The sequence below is a fragment of the Amphibalanus amphitrite genome, unplaced genomic scaffold (genome assembly GCF_019059575.1).
Source record: "Amphibalanus amphitrite isolate SeventyFive unplaced genomic scaffold, NRLGWU_Aamphi_draft 000216F_arrow, whole genome shotgun sequence".
NCBI lineage: Eukaryota > Metazoa > Arthropoda > Thecostraca > Balanomorpha > Balanidae > Amphibalanus > Amphibalanus amphitrite.
Window position 1 is genome coordinate 654,661 of NW_024881711.1, and position 26,689 is coordinate 681,349.

General features: G+C 51.5%; 2 protein-coding genes across 2 annotated transcripts in view; one reads left to right on the forward strand and one right to left on the reverse strand.

Moving 5' to 3' along the window:
* Positions 1-26,689, forward strand: part of LOC122385375 (uncharacterized protein C2orf16-like) — a gene marked incomplete at its 3' end in the record, with an annotated part of 159,652 nt that overhangs the window by 17,854 nt on the left and 115,109 nt on the right. The window lies entirely within an intron of this gene.
* On the reverse strand, positions 1,537-19,989 carry LOC122385369. Its single transcript, XM_043373595.1, has 6 exons — positions 19,844-19,989; positions 14,623-14,759; positions 8,118-8,384; positions 4,762-5,737; positions 4,276-4,501; positions 1,537-2,498 (listed from the first exon to the last, which is right to left on the reverse strand). The coding sequence occupies exons 1-6, from the start codon at positions 19,904-19,906 to the stop codon at positions 1,888-1,890; spliced, it is 2,280 nt and encodes a 759-aa protein (XP_043229530.1). The 5' UTR covers positions 19,907-19,989; the 3' UTR covers positions 1,537-1,887.

A 26,689-nucleotide genomic window follows, 5' to 3' on the forward strand; every position in this document is an offset into this window, starting at 1 on the left:
TACCCCATATTGCCATTCTGAAATTTTTTGTCTATTAAGTCATCACGGCTATACGGAATTAGATGAAATTGCTCTTGGAGCCGCTGAACACCCCCAAGAATGGCGCTATAATGTCTGAATTCGTTTTTAGCCCAAATACTACATGCTATACAACGTTGTAAACAGAAGCAAAAGTTACCATTTTCCAATGAAATTAACGTTTTATTAATTTTGAACAAAACTACGAGGGGCAAAGTTTTGACATTTGTCCTCCAGTTATTTCTACCCATGACAAAGGAATAGAGACTAGTTATTTCACTCACTTTTATTAGACATCGTACGGGTGGGGGCGGCCAATTTACACCACCGGCCAAATTACCCCACTCTCCCCTACACAAATTTTGACGGAAATCGTAGGGGCTCACCCGAATGACCTTGAAATTCAAACATCCGTAACTTCGTAAATATGGCGGGCAGAGCTTAAATTTTGGGTGCATCGTAATCAGAACGTTACGTACTATCCACTGACCAAGTTTAGTCCAAATCGGAGGGGCTCGCCTGACTCCGAATCTTATATATTAGGATTCACTTACATCTAACTTGACGACCGTCCGCTGCCGGTGCGCGTCATTTTTTTTCCCAGCCGGAGCAATACACAGGGCGGCTCTGATTGGCTAGCCGCTCCGGCCCGTGACGTCAGACCGAGAAGATGTCACACAGGGATGCCGGAGAGCGCTTTCGATTCCGGAGATTTCAAATCAAATGCCGTTGAGTTGATGCCGCTGTGTAATGAGGATGCGCAATGTGTATTATACGCGACGTAATGGTTGGTGAACGGAAGCGTAGTCTTTGATTGAGATATGTATGAAGCGTCCTATTCTTTGAGATAAGCATTTTGGATGTTGGAAAACTGGAAATATTTCTCGCAAGATATTGACTTTACCCTGCATGTTTTTTTTTAATCATTCCTATTGCGAACTTGATAGACACAGTGGAGCCTGCCTTTCGGACTCCGGTCAGGTGGGTGCCCTCCGCTATTTCCCACTAGGGGGGGGGGGGCTGCATCTCTTTTACACCCAGACATGTTAGATTAAATATTCCACTTTGAAGATATGAGATTTGGAGTAAGAAAACAGCGTTGTAGTTCGTGGTTATAGCTTAATTAAGCTCAAAACAATCACGCTGAAACATTTACGAATATGGGTGTCGCGCGCCAACAATTAGCTTTTGACCGCCGTGCGAGTCGGATCGCCTTCCTGACATTCATACGCTGTCTCAGCAGCACCAGAACCACTGGAACATGTATTTACACATGCGAGTACCGTCTGGCATCACTGCTCGCATTCCGCCAGACCGTTATCATCGACGCGTTTAAAGCTTTCACCGTCCGCATTGAGGATATTACATCAGAACTGCCATCCTGAATTTATTTCTTTATTTTCATAACAACCACAGGCCCAGGCCCACATTAAGGCTGCAGTCGCAATAAAATTTCCCATCCCACCCACTCAGGCATTCAACCCGCTCTACCCTCCCCTTACACACATACAACCCCTCCCCGCCATATACCAGACGCGATCACAGAAAGTAAGTAGCCAAAGAGTGCTGACATCAGTCGATATCACTCGTTAAAAGTGCCCTGACTACTCGTAAAGCGGAGCAGTAGTGCTCTCCAATGACATGACGGCTGGAAGAAGTCGGCCTCCGAATGCTCGTGTAAGAATTTGTTTAGTTGGTTGGATAGTCGAATAAACAAGCCACACTTCACAGCATTAACTCTGCCAAATGGGACATGAAAAAGGCCTGTGTGCCGAGAACGCCTAACCTGAGTGACAAGGCTGAATTTCGCCACCAGCTCGTGACGGTCAATCCGGCCGCTAAAGATAGAACGCATAAAAGTTGAACACATTAGGCACTGTGGGTTCGACCCACAGAGACGTTTCGAGCCACACACTCAACCAGGTTGTGTGGGGCTCGCGCTGAGGGCACCACTTGAGCACAGAGAGGTTGCTTCGCGACCTTTGTTGGCACGGCGTAGGCACCGTGGTCGCCAGCGGCGGCGTCTTTTTTGGGTCTCCCAGTGGAAGCACGCCGCTTGCCACCAACTGGGACTTTCCTGCGAGCCACTGCTGTCGGCTGGACGCCTATCATCACAGAGCTTTTGAAGGAGCTTGCAGGGACAGCGCTGCAACCAGTGCCAAACTGGTGCAAACTTGACACCCGCGAATTGTCCGTTTTCATGCGCTCGTAGCGGCTAATGAACGTGTTTAGTGCGGGGCCGTACAGCTCTGGTGCACGCATCAGGTCAGCCTGCCATGACTCACAAAGAGCCTGGCACCGAGCGATCAGGTCAGCTGTCCCGTCGCCCAGGTTGGCGCCCGCCTTCTCCTCGCTCGCCACGTCAGGTTGCTGATCTTCGGCTGATGCGTCACTTCGGCTCGTGCTTGGCTGGCTCGTGCGGCTCGGTTCCCGCGGATTTTGCCTCATTGAGGCCAAAAACCCGCCGGGTGCTGTAAGACCTGTCAACAGGAGAACAATGACTATAAAAACACACCACATGAGCGGTCCAAACACCACCACCGCGCAAGATAGTACAAATAGATTATTTGGGCCAGGACATGGCCTCGAGAACGAGGTTATATCTCCATAACCAAAGGTCACAGATATCTCAAGTATTCGGTGTACCTTAACCCACGCCCCGCTGGGGGGGGGGGCAGAATCTGTCCTCCTCACGGATTTTTGCGATAACTCCAAAACCGTTGCAGATATTGCCACAACATTTGGGGTACATTATTCTACATCAATTTGACATCGACTGGGCAAACTTTATCGAAATCCCATTGAAAACCTTTGAGACAATAGCGTTTATTGTGACATCACTAGAGTCCTGTTTGGGCAAAATTGTCTAAATGTTTGAAATTTGACCAAAATTATGTTCGAAGCAAAATGTCCAAAAAGCCAGCAAGTATGTAAAATGACAAGCGCTATAAAATGTCTATCTCGGGATCTTGAACGTTTTGATCTTTTTTTTTGACCCCAAAACTTTAATATAAGTCACCCCCGTTTACGGTATCGAACATTTCTGGTTATCCGGACACGCACGAAACGAACTACGGAACGAGATCGAACAATTACCGATACTGAATAAAAAGTCTGGACCGATTGACCGATTTTCCCGACTAAGCGCCAGTTCAGTAAAGACGATCTGCATATAATTATGGATAAACAGATGCTGTCGTAACTAGGAAAAAAATGGACTGCAGCTTACAGGGTGTCCACGTCAAAAGTGTACCCAGACTTTTCTCCATAGGTATTTTATCTTAAACACATCACACTCACAATCAAATGCCCTCGTTTGAGAGCCAAGGCAATGGCAGAACATTTGCTATGCTTCTCAACTGTGCTCGGCACTCTGCTGACCAGCGCGTGCCGTCTAGAGCAACTGCTCTATATGAGCCCCTTTACGTCGGGCCACCGCCGGCAGACGGACCGGCTGGAGGTGGGTGATCGCCTTGTCGACCATGTGGGAAGGAAGGCGACGGATCTCGTCGCTGATGGCGTATTCCAGCTCCTGGGTCGACACTGGATTGCCGGCGTACACACAGTCCTTGATAAAGCCCCACAAGAAGAAATCTAGAGGACTGAGGTCGGGCGAGTGGGGAGCCCATTCCACCGCTCTTTTCAAGCTGGTGTGGCGGTCAGGAAAGTGCTCCTCCGTCGCCATGAAGAATGGTTTTAACAGGACGGGGCGCCGCCTCACACCGCCAAACGGTCGCTGGAATGGCTGGAGGAGCACTTTCCTGACCGCCACATCAGCTTGAAAAGAGCGGTGGAATGGGCTCCCCACTCGCCCGACCCCAGTCCTCTTCTTGTGGGGGGGGGGGGGGGCTTTCTCAAGGACTGTGTGTACGCCGGCAATCCAGTGTCGACCCAGGAGCTGGAATACGCCATCAGCGACGAGATCCGTCGCCTTCCTTCCCACATGGTCGACAAGGCGATCACCCACCTCCAGCCGGTCCGTCTGCCGGCGGTGGCCCGACGTAAAGGGGCTCATATAGAGCAGTTGCTCTAGACGGCACGCGTTGGTCAGCAGAGTGCCCAGCACAGTAAGAGAAGCATAGCAAATGTTCTGCCATTGCCTTGGCTCTCAAACAAGGGCATTTGATTGTGAGTGTGATGTGTTTAAGATAAAATACCTAAGGAGAAAAGTCTGGGTACACTTTTGACGTGGACTCCCTGTATTTACCCTGCCTTTGATCATCGCAACTGACATTTCCGCGCTGATCTCAAACCTACCGGTGGCGATTTGGAAGTAGAGGTGACGCTGTTTCTCGCTGAGGGTGGGCAGGAAGTTGATTGCCGCATCAGCCATGGCAGGCTCCTTTTGCAGAACAGCTGCCTGGTGCTTGCACGGCGCTCCAGTGGCTCCCACACGACACGTGCACAGCTCCAGATCCGTGTCAACGGTGTACGAGACACCGGACTTGGTGAAGCTGGACACCTGGTACGTGGACGGTCCCACCTGTGAGAGTGAAAAACGAGACGAATATGAGAAAATCGATGCCGTAATGTAATTTTCTAAGCATCCGTCATTGTTCCAGGGAAATTAACCGAATACTAAGCTGCAGCCCAACCACAGGAATCATGTGACATGTGGTTACAAAACCCCACCCAATTAATGACTGTGGTAGTTTTATTTAAAAAACGACCAATAAAAATACAATACAATCAGTCCTGAAATAAAAGCATCTCATGCTTAACATTTGATAGATCATTACCTACCTGCTCCACAGACGCCTTGTCGATGCCATCTGCCGACGGGCAGAAGCGCTTGCGTGCCGAGGCCGGCGTTCTTCCGTTTGCAGCGTCCAGGACTTTGCGCGAGTACTCATTTTCGAGTCGGATCATCACGATGTCGACCAGCTGGGTGGTGTTGTGGACCTTGAGCCGCCTCAGGAGCTTGTCCTTGATGATGCGGAAGGCCGCCTCCGTCAGATTGTTGGTGTGGTTCCCTCTGACCATCAGGTCCGAGCGGAAACACATGGCCCACTCGTGACGACGGATCCAGCGCTCTTCCATGTACTTTTCAAAGTGTCCGAGCTTCTTCGTCCGTGTGAAGGCGAGCAGCTCCTCCCAGCGCTGGCTGAGGTCGTGCTCAGTGGTGGCTCGGAGGAGGGCACGGACACGTTGCAACGCCTCCTGTCGCTGGTCAGCGGCGACACCGCTCTGCTTCCCACACAGCCACCGCCAGGCAGCCTGGAGGATGTGAAATGAGCAGAGCAGTAGCCGACACTCGGGGAAGACATTCCTCAGTGCGGCTCTGAGGGCAGCGCAGTCGTCCGTCATGGCCACCACCGGGCCACGTGCTCCTCGACCCCCGAAGCTCTGCTCATCCATCAGGGTCAACAGCAGCTGGAGCCCTGCCGTTAGGACGCTGGTCGACTCTGATGACGTGACGATGGCCCCCACGGGGAGAGCGCCGACCGGGCTGTGAGTCAGGAGGAGAAAGAGACGACTGTCGCTCCGGTCCATGTTGCCGGACGAGTCGACGAACATTTCTGCGGCTCGAGGCCACAGCTGGGAGACTCGGCGCATCAGCGGCGTGACGATAGCCACCACCACGTTGTGGTCGTCCACCTCCAAAGCAGCACGACCGCCTGACGTTCCGTCGTACTGCTCTACGAGGCAGCGAAGGCCGTCCAGCATTTTCTCTCCGGACAGCTCGCCGTAGACTTTCTTGAATTCTGTCCGGTACAACCTGTAATTAAAGGAATTGTGGACTATGGTTAGATGGTATGTGTTACTTGTTGATTGGGAATGGTCAGGTAGCTACTTATGAGCTACGAACAGTTTAGGCGACGGAGGCGGAAGTGACAGAACAAAATTTAACCGGTGTTCCAAAAACATAGAAAAGCCTTACTACCTATACGCGTCGCACTAAAACATTGTGTAGAAGTTGAACGATGTTAAATTAAAATAAATGCACTAGAAAATTAGTTAATAACTTAACACTCGCACCGACGGGGGTCTGCGCTAACTTCGTACCGACGGGGGGGGGGCGGATGACCGCCCCCCCCCCATGAGATCTCGAGAACGAAGCAAGATAGCGACAAGCGGTAAACGGCATCGGATACGCACGGTCAAGGTCTACAATTTTTACAGAGGTCATTTTCAGGTCAGGTCAAAGATGACGTCACAGGGGTCGAAAAAGTCAAAATGGCGGCGCTAGATATGGAGTTTTTCTCGAATAACTTTCGAATTGGTCAAGATAAGGGCAAACTAAGGGCATTATCGTGATCCTCTCGTCAATCCACATCGAATGATATATATGTTGACCTCGAAAGGTCAAGGTCAAAGGTTGACCTCAGGTCACGTGACCTTGAGGTCATCATGTATATCATTCGATGCGTCTTGACGAGCTGAACACAATGAGACCATCCGCGCGGCTGTATCTTGTTCCTGTACGGAGTTATTGGCCAAAAACCTTTGGTGACCTTTGATTATGTCACATGACCTTACAGCTGCCCAACAGCAAAACAGACCTCAAGGTAGTGATATATATTACTGAACGGGCCGACGAAATTATCTGGAAACGAGGTTTGCAAAATTGACGGAGGCCCGAGTGCGGAGCACGAGGGCCGGAGTCTAATTCCGCTCCGAAAGATATTGCTCACCGAAGACGCACTGCACTTCAACTGCTACCAATGGCGGCAGCCTTCAAATCGCTAGCCTTCAAAGCAGGGGATCCCCCACTTATTCAATGCGTAAACTACGTCCAGTTACAGCTAATATAGCAAAATCGGACGGCCCTCAATCGTTAACAACATGGCAAACTGTTGGCAATCAAAAAACAATGGCAATCGTTAACATGCTTAACCTGAGCCCTGTTGAGGCGACTTAACGCGGCAGTTGCTCATCAGGGTGTTTCGCCACCCGCCGTTTGCTGGGGGGGGGGGGGGGCGTTAAACGCCCCCAGCCGATAACTCGAGAACCAATAGGCGCAGTGAAACGCACGAGGCGGCAAACGAAAGAACGCGACGAGACGCTTCAGATGAGTACTTGAAAGTTGAATTTTGAGGTCACAGGTCGGGTCAATATCAGGTCAAATACCTGAAATCGGGCTTTCAGTAGCATGGACTTCAGAACCTCGCGATGGGCGCCTCTCGTCATTAACTCTGTCAAAACGGTGCACAATCCTTCATATACTCGTAAGTCCTACAAGAGTGTCAGATACATGTAGGGGTCAGTCAAACATAGGTCAGGGTCAAGGTCAGGTCAGTCAGGTAAGCACATATCCCCGAATATCAAAACTGGTATTCGCAGTCTATGACACATGTTTTATGGGTAATTTTGGGCGTAGAACACGATGGTGACATTCATTTTGTCATATGTGTACGTGTTTGGTTCAAAAAGTTCAATTTAAGAAATGCATGAGCTCGGTCGTGAAGAAGTCACGACTTCACGAGAAATTGCCAAGATTCAGTTCAAGATTTTTGAAAATGTGGAACGACAATCAAAAATCGAAGATAGTAATTTCATTGTGCATAGTATTGGCAGTCTAATGGCGTTTACCGCATGTCTGTATGTCTATTGTGTGATTTTATATGATTTTTGAACATCTGCCGTTTTTGGTCGAAAACTCAGAAATCATAACGTCACTAAAACCTCGATACCTTAAAAACTTTCAGACCGATTTTTTTTAAACTTTGTCAAAAACTTCAATCAATTCCCTACAGGTAACCAAATTTTGCGCGCCGTTTTTATGCTATAGCGCGGCGAAAAAAGTGGAGGCGTTTAACGCCTCCCCCCCCATCCCCCCAGCAACCCGCGGTTTAAGTTTTGAGGTTGTCGTCTATTGGTGAGCACTTGGAATGAACAACAATTAATAAAAATATACAAAAGGTAGCTCCCCATCCCATACGGGACCAAACGCTGAAAATGGCAAGAAAGCTGACCGTGCCGTTTCGGCGGCGATCAAAATGACCCAAATCGCGGCAGAAACGCTAAACACCCCCCCCCCCCCTAGAGAGGTAGCCCAGGTTGGGATTTTCAATAGAAAATCACAATTCTAAAGAATAGTGATTGTCTTAATTGAAAAGTCCCAACCTTCGGATACAACATAAATCTGCCATCCTTACCGGTGACAGTAGCCAACATCAGGACAGTGGGCGCGGTCCGCTGCGATGCGGTAGAAATCGTCTCCGGCCTCCTCCTGCAGAGCTGAGATGAGCTCGTCTCGCGCCTGTTCAGCCGAGTAGCCCATCCGGAACAGCTCCAGAAGACGGTCCCTGGTCGCCGTCGATACATCCCTCTCCTTCAGGACGTCAGCGACTTCCAGTCCATGGTTGTGGCTGAAGTGGATGCTAACGACGCCAAGAAGCCCATCTTCGAGATGATTTTTCTGCCTGTTAAAAACAACCAAAGAGGTTAAGAAAAATGTAGGCACTATCGCGTTCGTCTTGCCAAGCTGCGTCGAACGATTTCTTCTTTAATTCAAAGGCTGCCTGACCCACATAATCGCATTTGTCATGTAAAATGGACCATAAAACATGTACGAGGGGCGTTCAAAAAGTTCCCGGCCCAACCATGAAGGAGTTGGAATTTCGTCGTCGTCGTCGTTGTTCCCTCCAGCCCCCTAGGGGGCGTAGCCGATGAGGCTCAATTGGGCGCGGTAGCCGGCGGCCAAGGCCGCCACCGCGCCGTCGTCCCTTGCCATAGACGCTTCCAGGTGAATATTACCCAGGCGCCGCAGGCGGCGTCCCGCCAGCGCCGGGCATCGGAGCAGGACGTGTCGTGGAGTGTCCGCCTCCTCGCGGCAGACGCGGCATTGTGCAGCAGGGCAGCCCATGTCATTGCACTGCGGGCAGTCGGCCTCGGGACGGCGGCCGATGCGGTGCAGGTACTGCGCCGAGCCGCTCCAGTGTCCTGCTCGGAGCTGGTGAATATCAACCGCGACGGCACGGTCGGCCTCCAGGACGGGGCCGGGACGGCGGTCGGCCCATATCGCCCGGTACCAGCCGTCCGGCCAGCTCCGCTGCCAGGCGCGCGCAGCGTCTCGTGCAACGGCCTTGCATATCGTGCCACCGTCGATCGGAGTGTCATGTTGGGGTAGGGCGCTGGCCTCGCGGGCGAGGGCGTCCGCTCGCTCATTACCGGGGAGCCCGCAGTGTGCAGGGACCCACTGCATGGTTACTGGCTGGCCCCCCTCGGTGAGCGCGGCCAGCAGCCTCCATATATCTGCGGCCAGCGGAGTCCTCTGGGCCGCCGGGCCGCTCCGCAGGAGGGCCAGCGCCGCCATCGAGTCGGTACAGACGACAGTCGGAAGGGAGGTGTCACGGCCATCCATGTTCAGGAGCTCCTCCAGCGCCGCTCTCAGGGCGAATAGCTCCGCGCGGGTGCTGGAGCAGAGGGCGCCTGCCGCGACACGCACCTCCCTGATGTCGCCGTTCGGGGAAATGATGGTGGCTCCTCCTCCTCCATTCAGCACCCCATCCGCGGCGGAGCCGTCTGACCATATCCAGGTCGCCTCGGCCGGAAGCTCCGCCAGACGGCTCTCCGCTGCCTCTCGTCTTGTGTCCGGGTGGCAGTCGCGGCGTCCCCCGGGACCCACCTCCAGGACGATGGTCACACCGGGGACATCGCGCCACGGCGGCCCGGCGGTTGCTAGCCGCGCTTCAAAGGTCAGCGGCGCGCCGCCGCGGCAGACCCGTGCTAGGGCCTCGCGACCGCGGTCCCTCCATCCGGTCGTCGTCTTGAGGCGGCGCGGCGGGGTCGACTCCGCCAGGGCTCGGAGAGGGTCGCCCTCTGGCAGGGACATCGCCAGGCCCAGTAGCCTGGCTGCCACCACCGAGCGGCGCGTGCATGCGGCGGGCATGCCCGCCTCCGACAGCAGGGCGAAGGCGGGTGTTGAGGCGGGGCAGCCGGTTATCACCCGGGCCGCCGCCCGCAGCTCCCTGTCGACCAGCTCCAGGTGTGAAGCGGAGGCCGCAGGCATCCACGCCCCCGCCGCGTACTCTAAGGCCCCCCTGATGTACCCGTTGGCCACCGACCTCAATTGGCGTTCGCCCAGTCCCCAGCTCCTCCCGGTCATGCGTCGCAGCTGGGCGACACGGGGGCGGACCTTCTTGCGCAGCTCGGCACAGTGGGCGCCGAAGTGAAGGAGGCGGTCAAAGGTCACGCCCAGGAGTCTGAGGGAGGGGCCGGCAGTCACCACGGCGCCAGACACCTTGATGCTCAAGCTCGACGCGTCGCGGGCCCATTGGGATAGGACGAGGGCCTGTGTTTTCTCGCCGGCGACCCGCATCTTCCATCTTGATGCCCAGCTGGCGATGATGTCCGCAGCTCGCTGGGCTCGGCGGCCGGCCTCTTCGATGGAGGCGCCGCTGCTGAGCGTCGCCGTGTCGTCGGCATACATGAAGATGTCTGTGCCTGGCACGGTCTTGAGCGCCGTGATCAGGTCGGCCGACCACAGCGTGTAAAGCGTTGGGGCCAGAACACTGCCTTGCGGGAGTCCGGCCCGGAACGGGCGCTCGCCTCCTCGGGCGCCGTTGACCTCGACCGCAGCTCTCCTGTCCCGGAGGAACGCCCATATCCATGCGGACATGCACTTGGGCACCCCCAGGCGGAGGAGCTTGAGGCGGAGCATCTTGTGATCGATGACATCATACGCCCGTGAGAAGTCGAAGGCGAGGAGTACAAACTTTTCCGCGGTCTTGCCCTCTTCCGGTCGTCCTCTCGGTTTCGGCTTGTTCCAGCCATCTTGGACCCGCTGCACCAGTCTTGCCAGGTTCTCTTCAGCCGATCTGCCTCGTCGGAAGCCGACCTGTTCGGGCGGCACGAGTCCATCGCGCTCTACCAGATGGTTGAGGCGGGCGGCGATTAGGCGCTCGGCCAGCTTCGCCAGGTGGCTAGTGAGCGCAATCGGCCTATGGCTGGCGATCATCTTTGGGTCCTTCCCAGCTTTGGGAACTGGGATGATGGTCGCCCGGCGCCACGCAGACGGTACCTGGCCTGTGGACCAGGACAGGTTCAGCAGTCGGAGGAGAGTGGTCTTGGCACCCGGGCCCAGGTGGCGCAGGTGCTCGGCGCAGATGTCGTCTGGGCCCGGCGCCTTCCCACACTTCATGTTGCGTAGCTGCGTGTCCAGTTCCTGAGGCGTAAACAAGGAACAGGCCTCGGTACGGGCATCGGAGCAGACGCAGGGCTCGGCGCGGAGCCTTGTCAGCTCGGACTTCGTCTTGCGGTCTTGGAGCTTATTCCGGACCTGTCGGCTGACACTGGCGTACTGTTTGGCGAACGCCGCGGCCTTGGTCCGGTCCTCCACGGCGCGACGTCCGTGGTCCCCGAGCGCTTGGCCGGGCGGAGCTTGTTCCGCCCCCTCCATCTTCCGGAGAATCTTGTGAACTCTGCCGATGTTGGCAGGCCGGTTCAGCTCCTCGGTCGCGAAGTTCCTGAAAGAGCGCGCCTTCGCCTCCTCCTCGATCTTCGCTGCGCGGCGTTTCGCCTCCACCCAGCGGTCTCTGGCATCTGTCGATCCGGGAGCGGCGTCCAGTGCTGCCCTCGCGCTACGGCGGTCGCGCACAGCCTCCTCCAGTTCAGGGTCCATGGCCCAGGGCTTGGGGTCGGATCTGGCCCCGCGGGGGACATGCAGCACGCTGCACTTCAGCAGCGCGGCAGTGAAGAGCTCGTTGAGTCGCTCTGCCGTGACGTCCTCCGGGAGCCCCGCGAGAGTTGACTCGCAGTCGTCCTCGTAGCCAGTCCAGTTTGCCTTGTGAAAGGCCCAGCGCGTCTTGCGTATCCGTCTTGGGCGGTGTCCGCTCATCGTGACGGTGGTGACCATCGGCAGGTGGTCGCTGCCGATGTCCGTGCCCACCGCCCACGTGCAGCGGCGGGCCAGGTCACGGTGGCAGAAGACGGCGTCTGGAGTGCTGGGTTGTCCCCTGTAGCTGGTCCTGGTGTGGGAGCCGTCGTTGAGGGTGGTGACACCGGTTTGTGTCATCCAGTCCGCCAGACGACGCCCCGTCTCGTCCTCCTCCATGCAGTGCCGATCCCAGGCCGGGTGGTGGGCATTCCAGTCCCCCAACAGTAGGGAGTCTGGGTTGGTGGGGAGGGCCGACGGGTCGAAGTAGTCGGACCTCTGGTCTTCTTCGCCAGGTCGGATTGGCGGCCGGTAGAGATTGTGGATGTCCAGGGTTGGCGCAGGACTGCTGCTCTTCAGGGCGGAGTTGCTGAGGTACAGGCGGATGCCGCACCACTCGGTAGTCGTGTCCGCCATGGCCAGGGGGGCGGTCTCCAGCTTGTCAAAGTTGAGACCCTTGCGGACGTAGATCGCTACGTCGCCCCCCTTGGCCGGGCCTGAGTTCCTCCGCCCCTGTGCCCTTCGGCGGACGGCCGCCGTCTGGAACCCCGGGATCTCGGTGAGAGATGAGGCGCTGAACTGTGCCTCTTGAACCGCGATGACGTCGATTTTTGACTCCGATAGCCAGCCTTGGAGCTCTGTCAACTTGCGACGTAGTCCCTCGGCGTTCCAGCAGGCGATCTGCAGGCGGCTTCGAGTCTTGAGGTTGGCGCGGTATCGGCGGTTCTTGGCTCTCCTGCTTCGACCCCGGGAGCTCCTTCCGGCGGACGCCGCCGCACCCCCGCCGCCGGCACTAGCGGCGGGGGGCGCCGACTCACTCATTCAGCGCAGGCCGGCGCCGCTGCGGACAGCCTCCAGGCGGCATGCCCTCGCGCGGCACCGGCCCGCTGAGCGTGCACCAAGTGTGCGGGTCGACGTGCAGATGGCGTAGGGACGACGGCGCGGTGGAGCGTCGGCCGCCGGCGCCCGGCCCCGAGAGGGCGGGCTGGGACCCGATTGGCTTCCCCCGCCGCTCTCCACGGCGGGGGCGGGGACGAGCCCCACGGAGTCCACCACGTGAAGGTGGGTCCCTCCAGACTCCAAAATGCAACCACTGTCAGGAGTTGGAATTTCGGCCTGCAACGCGGTGTGTTCAATGATGTGTTATTGGGATGTCCACTTACGTAGCCATTAACCAATCTGCCCTGTTATTGGTTCAGGCTACTAATTAATCGTAACATAGTTTGCCATTCCCGGTCAGAATGGGCGACGCCCAGAAGAGAACAGTGATTTGGTTCATGTATTGCAGAAAAATGCACCAAACGTTATTCACGAAAAGCTAGTGCCAACACATGTTGAGGTTTGTCTTTCTTACAGTAGCGTCAAAAAGTGGGCATCTCTGTTCAATTTTGGTCAGCAGATCATTAATGGGCACCCCCGCAGTGGCCAGCCATCAACAGCATTGACTCAAGAAAATATGAAAAATAAGCACTTCTTTGTGAAAAATGACAAATGTTCTGGTCTGGAACAACGCAGCAGAAGCGGAGGTGTCCATCAGGTTCCTCAAAGCCATTCTCCGACAGCGTATTAATATGTTTAAGATCTCTGCAAGATGCATCCCCCGTTTGCTGACTCCAGAGGAAAGGCAAACTCCAAAGGAGGCGTAACGCGAAAATTTTGGCCCCTATATCGAAGATCTAAAAGAGTTCATTGAACTACTTGTTACCGTGGAGGGATTGTGGGTGTCACACGTTGACCCTAAGGGCGTGACCGAGTTGCACAAGTGGAAGCACACTGAGTAAAGGCCACCAAATGTGTGCGACGTGTTTAAGTCAGACGGCAAGGTGACAGTGGTTGCATTTTGGGATGCTGGCGGGGCTCTGCTCGTCAACTTTCTAAAACAGGGGCGCACAATTAATGATGAATGCTACACCTCCCTTCAATAACAGTAGCGAGCAGCAGCTATCAAGGAGAGACTAGGGAAGCTGACTAAAAGTGTGCGCCTGATCCAGGACCACGCACCAGCACACATGAGCAGGGTGACGATCAGCGAAGCAGTGAGCTGTGGCTTAGAGTTGTTGTCACAGCCACTTTTTTCACCGTATCTTGCACCCTCAGGCTGCCACCTCTTCCCCAACATAAGGAGATTGCTTAGCAGTGGCAACTTCGCTGACAGCAAGGAGACAAAAGCAGCCGTCTTGGACGTGCCAGATGCGTCCAAACCCCACTTGGCTATGGAGACCCAGGGGCCTCTCGCGAAGCGCTGCGCGAAATATTTTTGTCTTAACGCTGGTTATTTGACTAAATGAGCATTTTTGGTCTAATAAGTCGACGTCGTATCTCTGCTCCTTCATGGTCGGGCCGAGAACTTTTTGAACGCCCCTCGTATCACACGACACCTTCATGTTGTGACTTGTGACCCCCAGGTGACCCCCAGTGACCTGACCTCTGTGACCTGACCTGGTATCAGTGACCTCAGATAGCGAAGTATGTGTTTGACGAACAATGTACCATCGATGGTTTTCAATAACTTACCAATTTACTCGATTTCACAACACATTTCATGAAATGCCTGTGAACGGTGAAAATCCGACCTCTGACCTGACCTGTGACGTCATCGGTTTGACCTAGGTCAATGAAATTTGGTCACAATGTAGTTTCCGGGTGGGGCTATCGAACGCCGTTTGAATTTTGAAAATCGGCTGGTAAATTTTCGAAATCTTGGGGGGGACGAAACGCCCCCCCCCCTACGGGTGGTAGGGTCCGCCGGTGCCCGGTAGCCCTACGGGGCGCGGGTTAATACTTACTTGCTCAGCTTGCCGGCTTTGGCAGGTTTTTTCAGCGTCAACGACAGCCGGGCTGGGCAGGTCGTGTTTTTTGAGGACGGTTTAAGGTCAGCTGTTGCCGATCTTGGTCTGGTCTTGTGTTGGCAGCGCCATCTGGTCTGCCAAAAGATAAAATGGTTCCTGTCAATTCAGACTGGTAGGTTGCGTTGCGCGACAGACATGGCCAACAATGGACAGAGGACATGGATAAGAGACGTTGGGTGGACAGGAAAGTGTGACAACTAAAAGACGTGACAATGGCGAATTTGATAATCGCAAACGTAACGACTCATGGCTGGAAGCGTGTCAGGAAAAAAGAAACACGTGACAGTGGCGGACTGTATTGTGACATCAATTAATCTGATCTTATGCTTGCAGACATTTAAGATGAAAGACATTGGAATGGCAATCCATTTTACGAGGTTCTGAGCTTCTATATGAGTAGGGTTGCTAATAAGAGCACGCTTGTAGTAATCATTTTCAGTTCATGTTAATGAACTCGGTCACACTTACAATAAAAATACATCACACAAAGCTTACTCTGTAGAGGTTAGGGCATCGGGGGTTGTTCTTGCTCTCCTCCGTCTTCAAACCAGGGAAGGTCGAATCAACACGGAAAGTCTGCTTCGTTGCTGACTGGAATTCGGCGAACCAAGTCAGGAGCTCTTCCTCTCGTGTTACAGAGACACGGAATACCGTGTCGAAAAAGTCACCGGGAAGTCCTTCGAAGGAACATACGCGGTAGTCGTAGTTCGTAGGAAGCAGCTCCTGACAAGCAAAGGATTACGATAGGATTAGGTATGTGGTAGGAACGAGGGAATAAAAAGCCGACGAAAAGCCGAAAATAGCGTCGATTTGTTGAACGGGAGTGTGTCGGGGTCCATTTTCGGGAGGATCTCCACTGAGCGGCGATGGGCGGTGTTCAAGTCTTTCGTGTATATCTACAAAACGAATTGAGCTAGGTAAATGCAATTTTCTGAGCATTACTTAAAAGTATGTCATATTGATAGCATATATATCCTGTCAAAATAGTGGTTCTATCTTGAACATCAGCTGCTCCACGGCTAATTTTCGGGAGGGCCCCACTGACCAGCAATGGGGCCTGGGTTTACGTGGATATCTCCAAAACGAATTGAGCTAGCCGCTTGAAACTTTCAGACTGTTCTCAACACTATAATAAGCATGTCCTGTCCAAGGTGGTGTCTATCTTCAACAGCAGGGGCTCCAGGGCTCATTTTTGGGAGCACCTCCACTGAGCGGCAGTCGGGCAAAACTGATATGCGAGCTGTGTAGCACCTGAGAATAACCACCCTACTGCGCCCCCAAAACTTTGATTTTTGCTTCCTGTAGAAAAAAAACGAGAAATCGAATAGCGTTTGAATTTTCGAAATCAGTTCAGGAGATCGCGAGATCTCCGGGCGGAGAATAACGCCCCTCCCCCTGACACTAGCTAAGGGTAGCCATGAGTCTGGCACTAATACACGGAAGGACCCGGGCTTGGGCCAGCTTACGCAGACCAAACCAGGGGACACGTAGCGACCTTCTCCACATGTAGACGAAAGGGAACTTTTAAGATCATGATAGGTCGGCCGAAAAACGTCATAGTGACGGCATGTTCCGCCGGCATTGACCACAATAATTCCATAATTTTGTAAGCCGTAAAACAGGTCTAAATGTTACCCTCCAATCTCATCTAAATGTTGACCCACGCGGGGCTGGGGGGGGGTAAATTTTACCCCCCTCGCGAATTTTTGCAATATCTCAAAAACGGCGGCGCGCAGCGCCGCCAAACTTTCAGTGCTTACATCAATTTGACACGTTCCCTGAAAATTTGAACGAAATCCTTCGGAAATTTTTTGAGAAAATGACGTTTTAGTGACGTCATGTTCGCCATTTTCGCCTCAAAAACGGCAAAATTACAAACGCCCCTAACATCTTCATTTTTAAGGGAATCAAGACGTAACAAAAAAGGTTATACGTGATTCTACTTTGTCTATCAAATTGCTATCTCGGTTTTTGAAAATGTTTGATTTTGGCCCAATTTTTCTAAAAAAACTGACTTTTTTGGGAAAATAATTATAAAATCCAAAATTTTGCGTGTATCGGAAAAACCGGAATATATGTCAGAGAAGTGGTCCATGTGCACCTACATACCAATTTTTAGAAGAATCGGTTCAAAAATGTGGGAGTTATTCAAAATTTTATGACGTCACGACAAGCAAATTTTTTGAAAAATGATTTTTTTGGAAGTTCTAGACCTCGTACGGAAACAAAAATAGCACCATTCGATTCGCCGTGAAAAACTGTATCAGATAGACACCTTTTTAGGCCTTAACAACCAACTTCAAAATTTGACCTCACTTGACCTGACCTTGACCTGACCTCGACCTGAAATTCTTCCAGATGTGGTCCATATCACCTATTGAGTGTGCCTCTTGAGTTCTATGAATAAAATGACCCATAAAACATGTGTCGCACATGCCCTTTTCTATATTTTGTTTTTGGTGACCTGACCTGACCTGACCTCAGACCTGACCTTGACCTTGACCTCTGAATGATATTGTATGCAACGAATATTGTCTTGGTAGCATAAGAACACTTTTTGGGCAATCAGTCTCAGTCCATGACTCCATTTTTTCGGCAACTACGGTGCCAGGCCGATACTGTAGAAACTTGCAATTTGTACCCTTGACCTTGACCTTGACCTCAAACTTTAAATTAAGTACATGTTTTTAGTTGTTGGTGATGAGATCTTTCGATTGGCGTTTGAATTTTCCAAATCGGACCATTAGTTCGGGAGATAACAGGGGGGTAAAATTTACACCCCCCCCCCCAGCCCCGCGCGTTCGGCTGGAGATCCCAGCCCCGCGCGGGTTAACCTCCGATTATTGTTACCTTTATCAGCTTTGCACGTTGACACAGCATGGCACATTTAGGGCATGCTGTTCCTAAATGTGCCTTTTGCAATGTTCTGCGAAAACTCAAACTGTTGGTCGAACATTGGCACAACGGCTATTTATATGGTTTATTTTCATAAGAAAATGTTGAAAGTTTGCTGTAAGACTCAAGTTATGCGCACTCCGCAAAGTGTTTAACCCTATTACTGGTGGGGGGGGGGGATCGCCCCTCCCCCTGGTAGTTTTTCTCCTCTCCACAGAAAGTCATAGGCGCCAGCTTCCTGACTAGAGTTAGGGACTTTTCAGATGCCCGGCAGTTGCTGGGGTAGTTCGCCACCCACCGTTTGCTGGGGGGGGGGGGGGGGGCGTTAAACGCCCCCAGCCGATAACTCGAGAACCAATAGGCGCAGCGAAACGCACGAGGCGGCAAACGAAAGAACGCGATGAGACGCTTCAGATGAGTACTTTAAAGTTGAATTTTGAGGTCACAGGTCTGGTCAAGGTCAGGTCAAAAACCTGAAATCGGGCTTTCAGCAGCATGGACTTCGGGACTTCGCAATGGGCGCCTCTCAGGGGCCCGGGAACGATTTTCAAGTTGGGGGGGGCGAGCCTAAAATACCTGACATGATGCATATGAAACAGTGGCGTAGCTAGGGGTCTAAGGGGACACGTACCCCCCCCCCCCCATCGGGTTCAAAGGGACCTTCGGGTCCGAGGGGCCCTGCGGCGCCATTTGACCGCTGAAGGTCAAACCGCTGACCGCCCCATGGGGCTCGTTAGAGCACCTCATAGGCCCTAAATAGCCACACTAAGATCTCCATAAGGGGCCCACGCCGGCTTCTGAGCGCCTCTTGCGCCTTTTCAGGGCACCTCGGTGGTCTCCAAAGGCCCGTTACTGGCCTCTGAGAGTCCTTACCGGCCTATGAGGGGCCAGTTCTAGGGACATTTCCCGCCTGTGATGGTCCCACACTTATTTTTCTGAGGGCCCCATAACGGCAACTATGGGGCCCTCATCGGCGCCTATGAGGGCCCACACCAGTGTCTCTGAGGGTTTCACACCCCCAACTCTGAGTGCCTACATCAGTGCCTATTAAAATTAAGCCCTGTATCGGCGGCTCTGAGGACCCAACCAACACCTGTGCATCTGAAGGCCACCCACTGGCGACTTTTGAGGGTCCCACACCGGTGAGTCTGAGGGCCCCACCGGCGTCTGACAGTACCATGCCGGTCTCTAAGGACCCCACGGGACTTCTTCTGCCGGCCTAAGGACCCCTTGCTGGTCACTGAGACCCCCTGCCGGCTTGTAGAGAGTTCGCGTCAGCAGCTCTAAAGCCCCCACACCCGTCTGTAACGGCTCCACACCAGCGTCTATGAGGGCCCACAGCAACGCCTGTAAGGACCCTCATCGGCGCCTCTGAGAGAATCACACTAGCAGCTCTGAGCGCCCACACCGGCACCTGCATGACGGCCCCACACCGGTGCCTCTAAAGGCCCCTTACCGACGGCTCTGAGGGCCCTACGCCGGTGATTCTGAGGGTGCTGCCGATAACCGAAGGCACCACATAGGCCCTTAGTGTCGCTGAGCTTTAATCCCATACCGGCCCTCTAATGTATCCCATGCATCCCATCCCATACCGAGGGCGCCACGTCAGTGCACTCATTGCCCCACACCCCTCCCTCACACCCGGAGCGGGTAAACTGCGTTATACCAATAGCAACGATTTTACCACCGTTGTACGTTATGCATTTCTCAAAGTTGACTCAAAATGGTCCAGTATAAAACTGGCCTGCCAAGCTTATGGCCAAGGTCAGGCCCAAATCAAAGCGGGATGACAATAGCAGATGTTGTCAAATCGATACTGTATCAGCTGAAACCATTCAGATGGCAAGGAAAATGTCGTGTGTTGATGTTTAGATCTATAAAGGAAACAAGAAGGAAAGAAGTCCGGAAAAGGGAGGAAAGACCTTTCCTCGCTGCCTCAATGTTGAGGGGGCGCCGCCCCCTCTGCTCCCAAGTTGGGGGGGGGGGCAAGCGCCCCCGCTGCCCCCCCTGTTCCCGGGTCTATGGCGCCTCTCGTCATAAACTCTGTCCAAACGGTGCACAATCCATCATATAAGGCCTACAAGAGTGTCAGACCTCTTTTGGATGAATCTAAAAGTTTACATTGAGAGGAATCAAATGGTGTTTGTCCCATCAAAATCAGTCGTTAAGTTCTCAAGATCTGACAGGGGCCTTACCTATCTCATCTCAAGGAAAGTGAATGGATAAAACAGACAGGAGGTCATTTTATGTAACGTTTACTTACCGTAAGATTCCGGAAACTAGTCGAGCTGTCCTTGCTGCATGGGCACAGCTTGATATTAGCCATTTTCAGACATGTAGCCTGAAAAATAAGGAAGTTCAACAGTAAGCATTTTCCATGCAAGGGAGAGAAGTCTCAACTGAGCGCCGTGTCTGAACACTACACTTCTCAGATTCCATGGAAAATAATATAAATCCAGTCATGATGAACAGTGAACACAAATTAATACTTCTGATATCCACTCACCTGTGCCCCATGTACCTATGGGAGACTTCGCTTGAACTTTGAAATGAAATTGAAATGGGTATCAGCGAAGATAAAGTGAAAGAAAGTCGGCAATCCCGGCGTAAACACCTCTTTACATAAAAAATAACGTAACAAACATAGTATACAAGCCAGCTAGTGGTATTTGATATCAAGCGCTTCAAACTCACCTGCAAAACGAACCCAAACTGAAACGTCGCCCAAACGAAACGAACCCGAACGTGTTTTTATATACCTTCTTGCCCGAACCGATGGCGGTTTATATTTCTATAGATTGGTTTATATCAGGGTAATTGAGTGAGTTTATAATTTATATAGCCTCGCGATGGCCAACGAACGAAACACAACGCACCAGCAGAAGCGACTCCGTGGGATGCGAACGCGAACGCTGTTGCTAAGCAGCCCCAATGCATTGTGGGTCTGACGTCACTGACCGGGGAGGGAAGCCAATCAAACGCGCACTGTGCATTGCTCCGGCTGGGAAAAAAAATCACGCTGCCGGTGCTCCGTCAGCTCCGGTGAAGGTCTGTGCGCCCACACGGGCGGCGGAGTCCACTGCCCCGTGACACCGGACGGGTGCAGGTTGGGGCAAATTACAGACAGCGCCAGGCAGGCACACTCGAAGCGGCGCCGCAGCAGCGTGAAGAAGCTGGTGATTGTACCGGCCACACCCGTTCACAGTACATTTTCTTGTACCGGCCACACCCGTTCACAGTACATTTTCTTCTCAGCTTGCAGCTGCGTGCGACGTAGCCACTGCCAACCGCCAGGCACGTGAGCACCCTCGCGCCTGTGACAATGCACATTCGGTCGCTCAGGCTCATGCGCAACAGCTCCTCACATGAGTCTAGCCCGTGGCCGCCGCCACAACAGCCACACGGGAGAGACAGTGCCGACACGACAGCAGATACACTGGACAGTGACGTGGTGCGACAGCCTCCCCGGTCATTCTGTCGCGATCTCCATCTCTGCTGCTGCTGCTGCTGCATCCGACAAGACCATTTATTTGCCTTCGCGGACCTCCACTCTCTGGTAGGTCATCCTGCACTGCACGCGCAGCCAGCGCCTGTCTCCGTAGCCATCTGTCTAAGACGCCAAGAGTCGGCTGCGCAGGTCTCTTTGCCAAAACTTCTCCCCACTTCCAGACGAGTGACAAAAGGCAGAGCTGTCTCAAAGCTCTTTGAGACGACTGCTGCGACATTGGAGGTGGCTGCGAGGTCAGCGTGGTAGCCCATCGACCGCAGCACGCTGACGGCGGCGTGCAGGGCGCGGGACAGCTCGGCCAGACCAGTCAGGCTGTGTTCCGTCACAGGAGGCAGCTGTAGCACCCGGCGAAAGCTGGACATCACAACCGCCGTCGGGTCACCAAACTGCTCTTGTAGCTCGCGGAGAGCTTCTCCGTAGAGGGAGCCGTCACACAGCAGACCACTGACGGCGTCTCGGGCTGGCCCTTCGAGACACGTCTGAAGGTGAGTCAGGTCGTTCTGCATCAGACCAAGGCCATCTATAGAAGGTACAGTCACTCCCCCGCCGACCAATCGAGACAGATCCTGAGTGACGTCACCCCTGATGCTCGAAAGGGGTACTCCATTCCTTTACAACGTAAAAATGACTAACTTCATTTGAAGATTTTTGGTGACACTCTACACATATCGCTCAACCATTGATGTCATTGGAAAGTCCAACTAATTTTCTAGCGATAAAAAAGAGCAGTAATATGCTAAGAAATGGCCGGTTTTGAAGATATAGACGATTTAGAAACCCTCTGCAGTTGCAGGAAAGCAACGTAAAAACGCATCGAGCTTATATTTTTACTATGAATAAATCATTTTTCAGTAAGTTTTTAGATATGGTATCGATTTATTCAACAACTTTATTACAATATTTTTATTACTTGGAACTTTATTTCAAAATAATATTTTCAAAAATGGCAACTGTTGGCAAGTAGCTTTGAAGCGATTGCGGCGCGCCGCGCCATTATTGTCCTGAGGCCCCCATATGATGTCATCAAAAGTGGAGTGACATGGGCCTGCATCAGACAGCTCTCGTCTATCGTGAACTAGAGACTTAAACAGAGCGCCACACCTGGGCCACTGCAACGGGTCACCGTGGAACTTCTCCAGCGCCAGTCTTGGTAGAGGAGAGGGTGCTGCAGCCGTGCACTGTACCTGCTGAACCATCTCTGGACTGGACCGGTGCAGGGGAGCAGCTGGTCGATCCAGGAGCCGGGCGGCGTTTTCTCCGGGGAGCAGGCCCGGCTCCCCAGCTCGCTAATCCAGCGGCTGGTGCGATCGACGGCAGTCACCGGTGCCGCGTCACACGGCGGCTGATGATCCGTGACAGCAGTGAGAGGCGGCTGTCCGGCTGCCGCGGGCGACTGCACTCTGGAGTCGCCGCCGCCACGCACACGCTCGTCATCTTCACTGCCATCCCGCTCGTCATGTTCAATGAAGTCCGCCTCCGCTTCCAGAAGCTCGACCTCATGAGCGAGCGCGGACTCTCAGTCGCCGCTCAGCCTCCTGAAGTTGTCGCTCCAGCTCGGTTCGTTGTCACTGCTGTGCCACCCGAAGCTTGGCCAGCTCTGCCTCACGCCTTACTGCAGAACTTCGTGAAGGCACTGCGGGTTTTCAGTGATTCCGTACTTCTACTGATTTTACACGTATATCATTCAAAAAACGGATCCATTAGATTTACTGATTATTAAAGATCCGGCCCGGATGACCATGATAAAAACATAACATTCACTTTTGAGGTCGATGCATCTATTTAAAGATATGCCTCTTCAAAATCAGAAACATTCAACACAATGCCTTTATTTTTTTACAACAAACCTTTTTCTTTCATTTTTGTCCTACATTTCGAAATTAGATAAAACTTGCTGTATCTTGTTGTAGCACTTGCTGTATGTAAGGCATATGTATAAGTTCTATGAGAAAAAAAAAACACTTTTAAATGGCCTCCTTACAATGAAATACAAAATGATGACATAATGAAACAATTATTGATGATTTTTACCACAGGTCATTATCAAAATAAGTCGGACACAACTTTTGTGAGACACAACGAGAAGCTAACAAATATCGGCAGACAAAAATTCGGCCCCCGGTCAACAGACATGGTAGCCCAAATCTAGTCGGATATGAAAATTCGTCTAAATCCAGACTTTAATGCTAAATTGACTATATTTGATAGGGTTTTATGAAGATACATGACCAGATACAGAAAAAAGCGAGATGCTATCTTGTAGATTAAATCGTCTACTATCTGCGACTTTTGAAGTGTTTTTCAATCTGAGGTACGGAAATCGTGTTCCCAAGAGACTGAAAGTAGCCATGCTTTACATTAGACCCAATGGCAAAAATTCGGAATCTGACGAAATTAGCCATTTTTACGTCTGATTCATGAAAATTCTAGACAGGATATATAAAAACTCGAGATGCTATCAGCTGGGAAATTTCATTGTCTATTACCGCATTTTGAAGTGTTTTTCGATCTGAGACCGGCAAATCGTGTTCCCAAGAGACTGAAAGTAATTCCGTTCTACAGCAAGACAATGGCAGAATTCTAATATTTGGTGGAAGATATCTTAGGATGCTAATCTGACTACTAATTGCAATGCTTCATTGGAAAGCTCAACACTGGCACTATCATCGGTCTTCGCATTGCTATTTCACGGAACAATAAGAAATAACGTTTTGAAGCCTTGACTCACTTTTCATCGACGGGCTCCATCCCCATCACCACCAACAATTTTTCGGGAAGTCAGGGTTTGGCAGATATTTATGCAGAATTGCAGAGCTGTGTTAATACGGCACTTAAATACACATTTTAAGAAAACTGTTTTTTTTTTCTTAGCATGAGTCAGGTCTCAGAAACAGCAACATACCGATATAATGAGGAAAAATAAGTGCAAATGATCGCGCAAGAGAATATCCTTAGCTCCCTAGCAACCACCTAGCAACGTAAGGCAAAATAGTAAACAACTCCTGTTGATATCAGTTAGGTACTCAGCCTTGGAAGCACACTAGACGGTCACCATACTGGGCTTCATACTGAAATTTGCATACCAGAATGGATGTTTCCAATTAAAAGTATTTTTTCGCGAAAATTATCTTTGTTGCCCTACTATTTTTCGTAAAACCGAGATATACAAACTTCATGATATCAAAAATAATATTGTGATAATGAAAACCGCCATATAAAACAAGATAATTGCTGAGATCATGCCTACTAAACTTGGTCCTACCCCCTAATTCAATATCCCTGCTGCAATATACCACATAAATCATTCTTTACAAAATTCAAAAATATATCTCGTTTCGTCGATTCGTTCGCACCACCAATTCCGCATCTCTACTCAAGATATACACAGCATTCAAGATATACACAGCATACCGTTTAATCAGAGCACACGGTAGATTTTGTTTACTGGCACACCTGGTTTTGTGTTCAGAAGAATGTTTGTTTTGCTATAAAAATGCCCTCTTGATTTTTCGCTTCTTCCAGCTAGCCTCGTAGCCAGAATTTTGACCCCACCCCACTGAATGTCATGACCCGGCGTCTCCAAAACATGCTTTGAGATCCCTGAGTGGTTTTCGTCGCCGTTTCTGATGGCTCTTTTGTGCTCGCTCTCTCGTGTTTTTAGACTTCTACCGGTTTCTCCTATATATACTTTCTTGCATGAGCACTCATACTGATACCCCAGTCCGGTATTTCTTTCATTTCCCTACTATCTTTGGGTTTTACTAGCATATGCCTTAGATTCTTACCCGGCTTGTTGACTACTTTTGCATGTGGAGCTAGAATCCTCGTCACTCTCTCTGTCACTCCCCTCACGTACGGCAGAACTACCAGCGCCTTCTGCTCACTCTCTTGCCTTCCCCTCCTGTGACTATGTGTAAAATGCATTTTTCTACGTGTCTTTTTTATAAATTGACTAGGATAGTTGTTGGCTTTCAGAGCCTTTTTTACATGATTCATCTCAGTCGATTTCCCTGCGTCATCCGATGGGAACACCTTCCCCCGCCGCATCAGAGACCTAACTAAGTTCTTATCCGTGTGTGTTCCTTTTCGGAAAACGGCTGTAGGGAAGAACCGTGTAAGACGCCCAGGGTAGGTAAAACGCCCCCATGCCCTTATTTACGACACAGTTGTGTCCTTGCTTTTATAAGCATTACAGATGAAACAGGTACTGTGGAGGCAAAATGCTGATGAAGTTTGGTGGGCGCCATTATCATTGGGCTGATTTTATAGCCAAGCACATGATTTTACAAGATTTCTTAAATAAATATCGGTCATAAAACGACATTAATTCACTATTTCATTAATTCACTATTCTACTTACCTAAACAATAGAGTAGTACGGCTGAAAACGGAATATTACATGCAATATCTATGCAAACGAAACTCATCAACGAGTGACAACCAAAGTGGGGCGTTTTATTACACCCGTATTGTAAAACGCCCCGTTTGCAGGGGTCTTGCAAAAGCTCATTCTTGCTGGAATGCAACATCCGAATGGCTTGCGTATTATTTTGTTCAATAGTCGTAAGATAAGACTTTAACAAAATACCTAATGACGCATGGTGAAATAACCCGAGTTAGTGGTGACACACCATTTTTCTTTAAGGGGGCGTTTTGCACGGTTCTCCCCTACCCACCGTCCCATCCTCGCGCCTTTGCACCTCCACGTCTAAGAACGGCAACCTTCCCTCATCCTCCCTCTCTAAGGTAAATGCTACTCAGGGGTAGCCAGTAACAGTTGGTAGCATTAGGCCAAATGGGCGCTCAAAAACTACTACCCCATAGGATTTCCATGTTAAATCGACCTTTTTCAAGCGAGCTTCACACGTAAGCTAAAAGATAAAGTGCCAATATTATTGTGGGGAAAGGTAGCCTCAAGCTTCCTCTACAACCCTTTTATCTAGCGTTTTTCGATGCGGAGGCCATAACAGGTCCAAAAAGCATTGGGCGCTGCCCGAGGTACCAAAAGCCCCTCCATGAGAGCATAAGTTCCTGCGCATGCGCACATTGCCTCAACCCTGTACTGGCGTACATTAGTGATCTGCTCACGGACTCGGTCAGCCAATCAGCGTCCCCAATTACATTAATAGATGTCGCTAGCTGTTGCGAATCACGCAGCAGATGTGCTATTTGGGTGTCTGTCACGTGAGACAGCTCGCCCTGTTTAAAATGGTCTTGCAGAGCATGTCGGGCTAAAAAAGGCAGAATACAGATGGACTTGAATCACAGAAACGTTCTTTCGTTAATTTATGATTAATCGATTTTTACTTTAATTCTGAATAAAGTAAACAGACAGAATCAGAATATTGAAGAATGACAACATAATTGGCGACCGTGACAGGACAATCGACATGGAAAAGTACTTAGAATTAGCAACACGATACGGATTGCAAGGTGAAGACGCGCTGAAGTTTGCAGCTGAGCGTATGGACAAGGATGTGGAGCGAGAGGAGAGAAGATTGGAGCGCGATAAAGAGCGAGAAAAGGAAAGAGAAAAACGCGAAGAGGAAAGAGAAGAACGCGAAAAAGAAAGAGAGGAGCGAGAAAAGCAAAGAGAAGAAC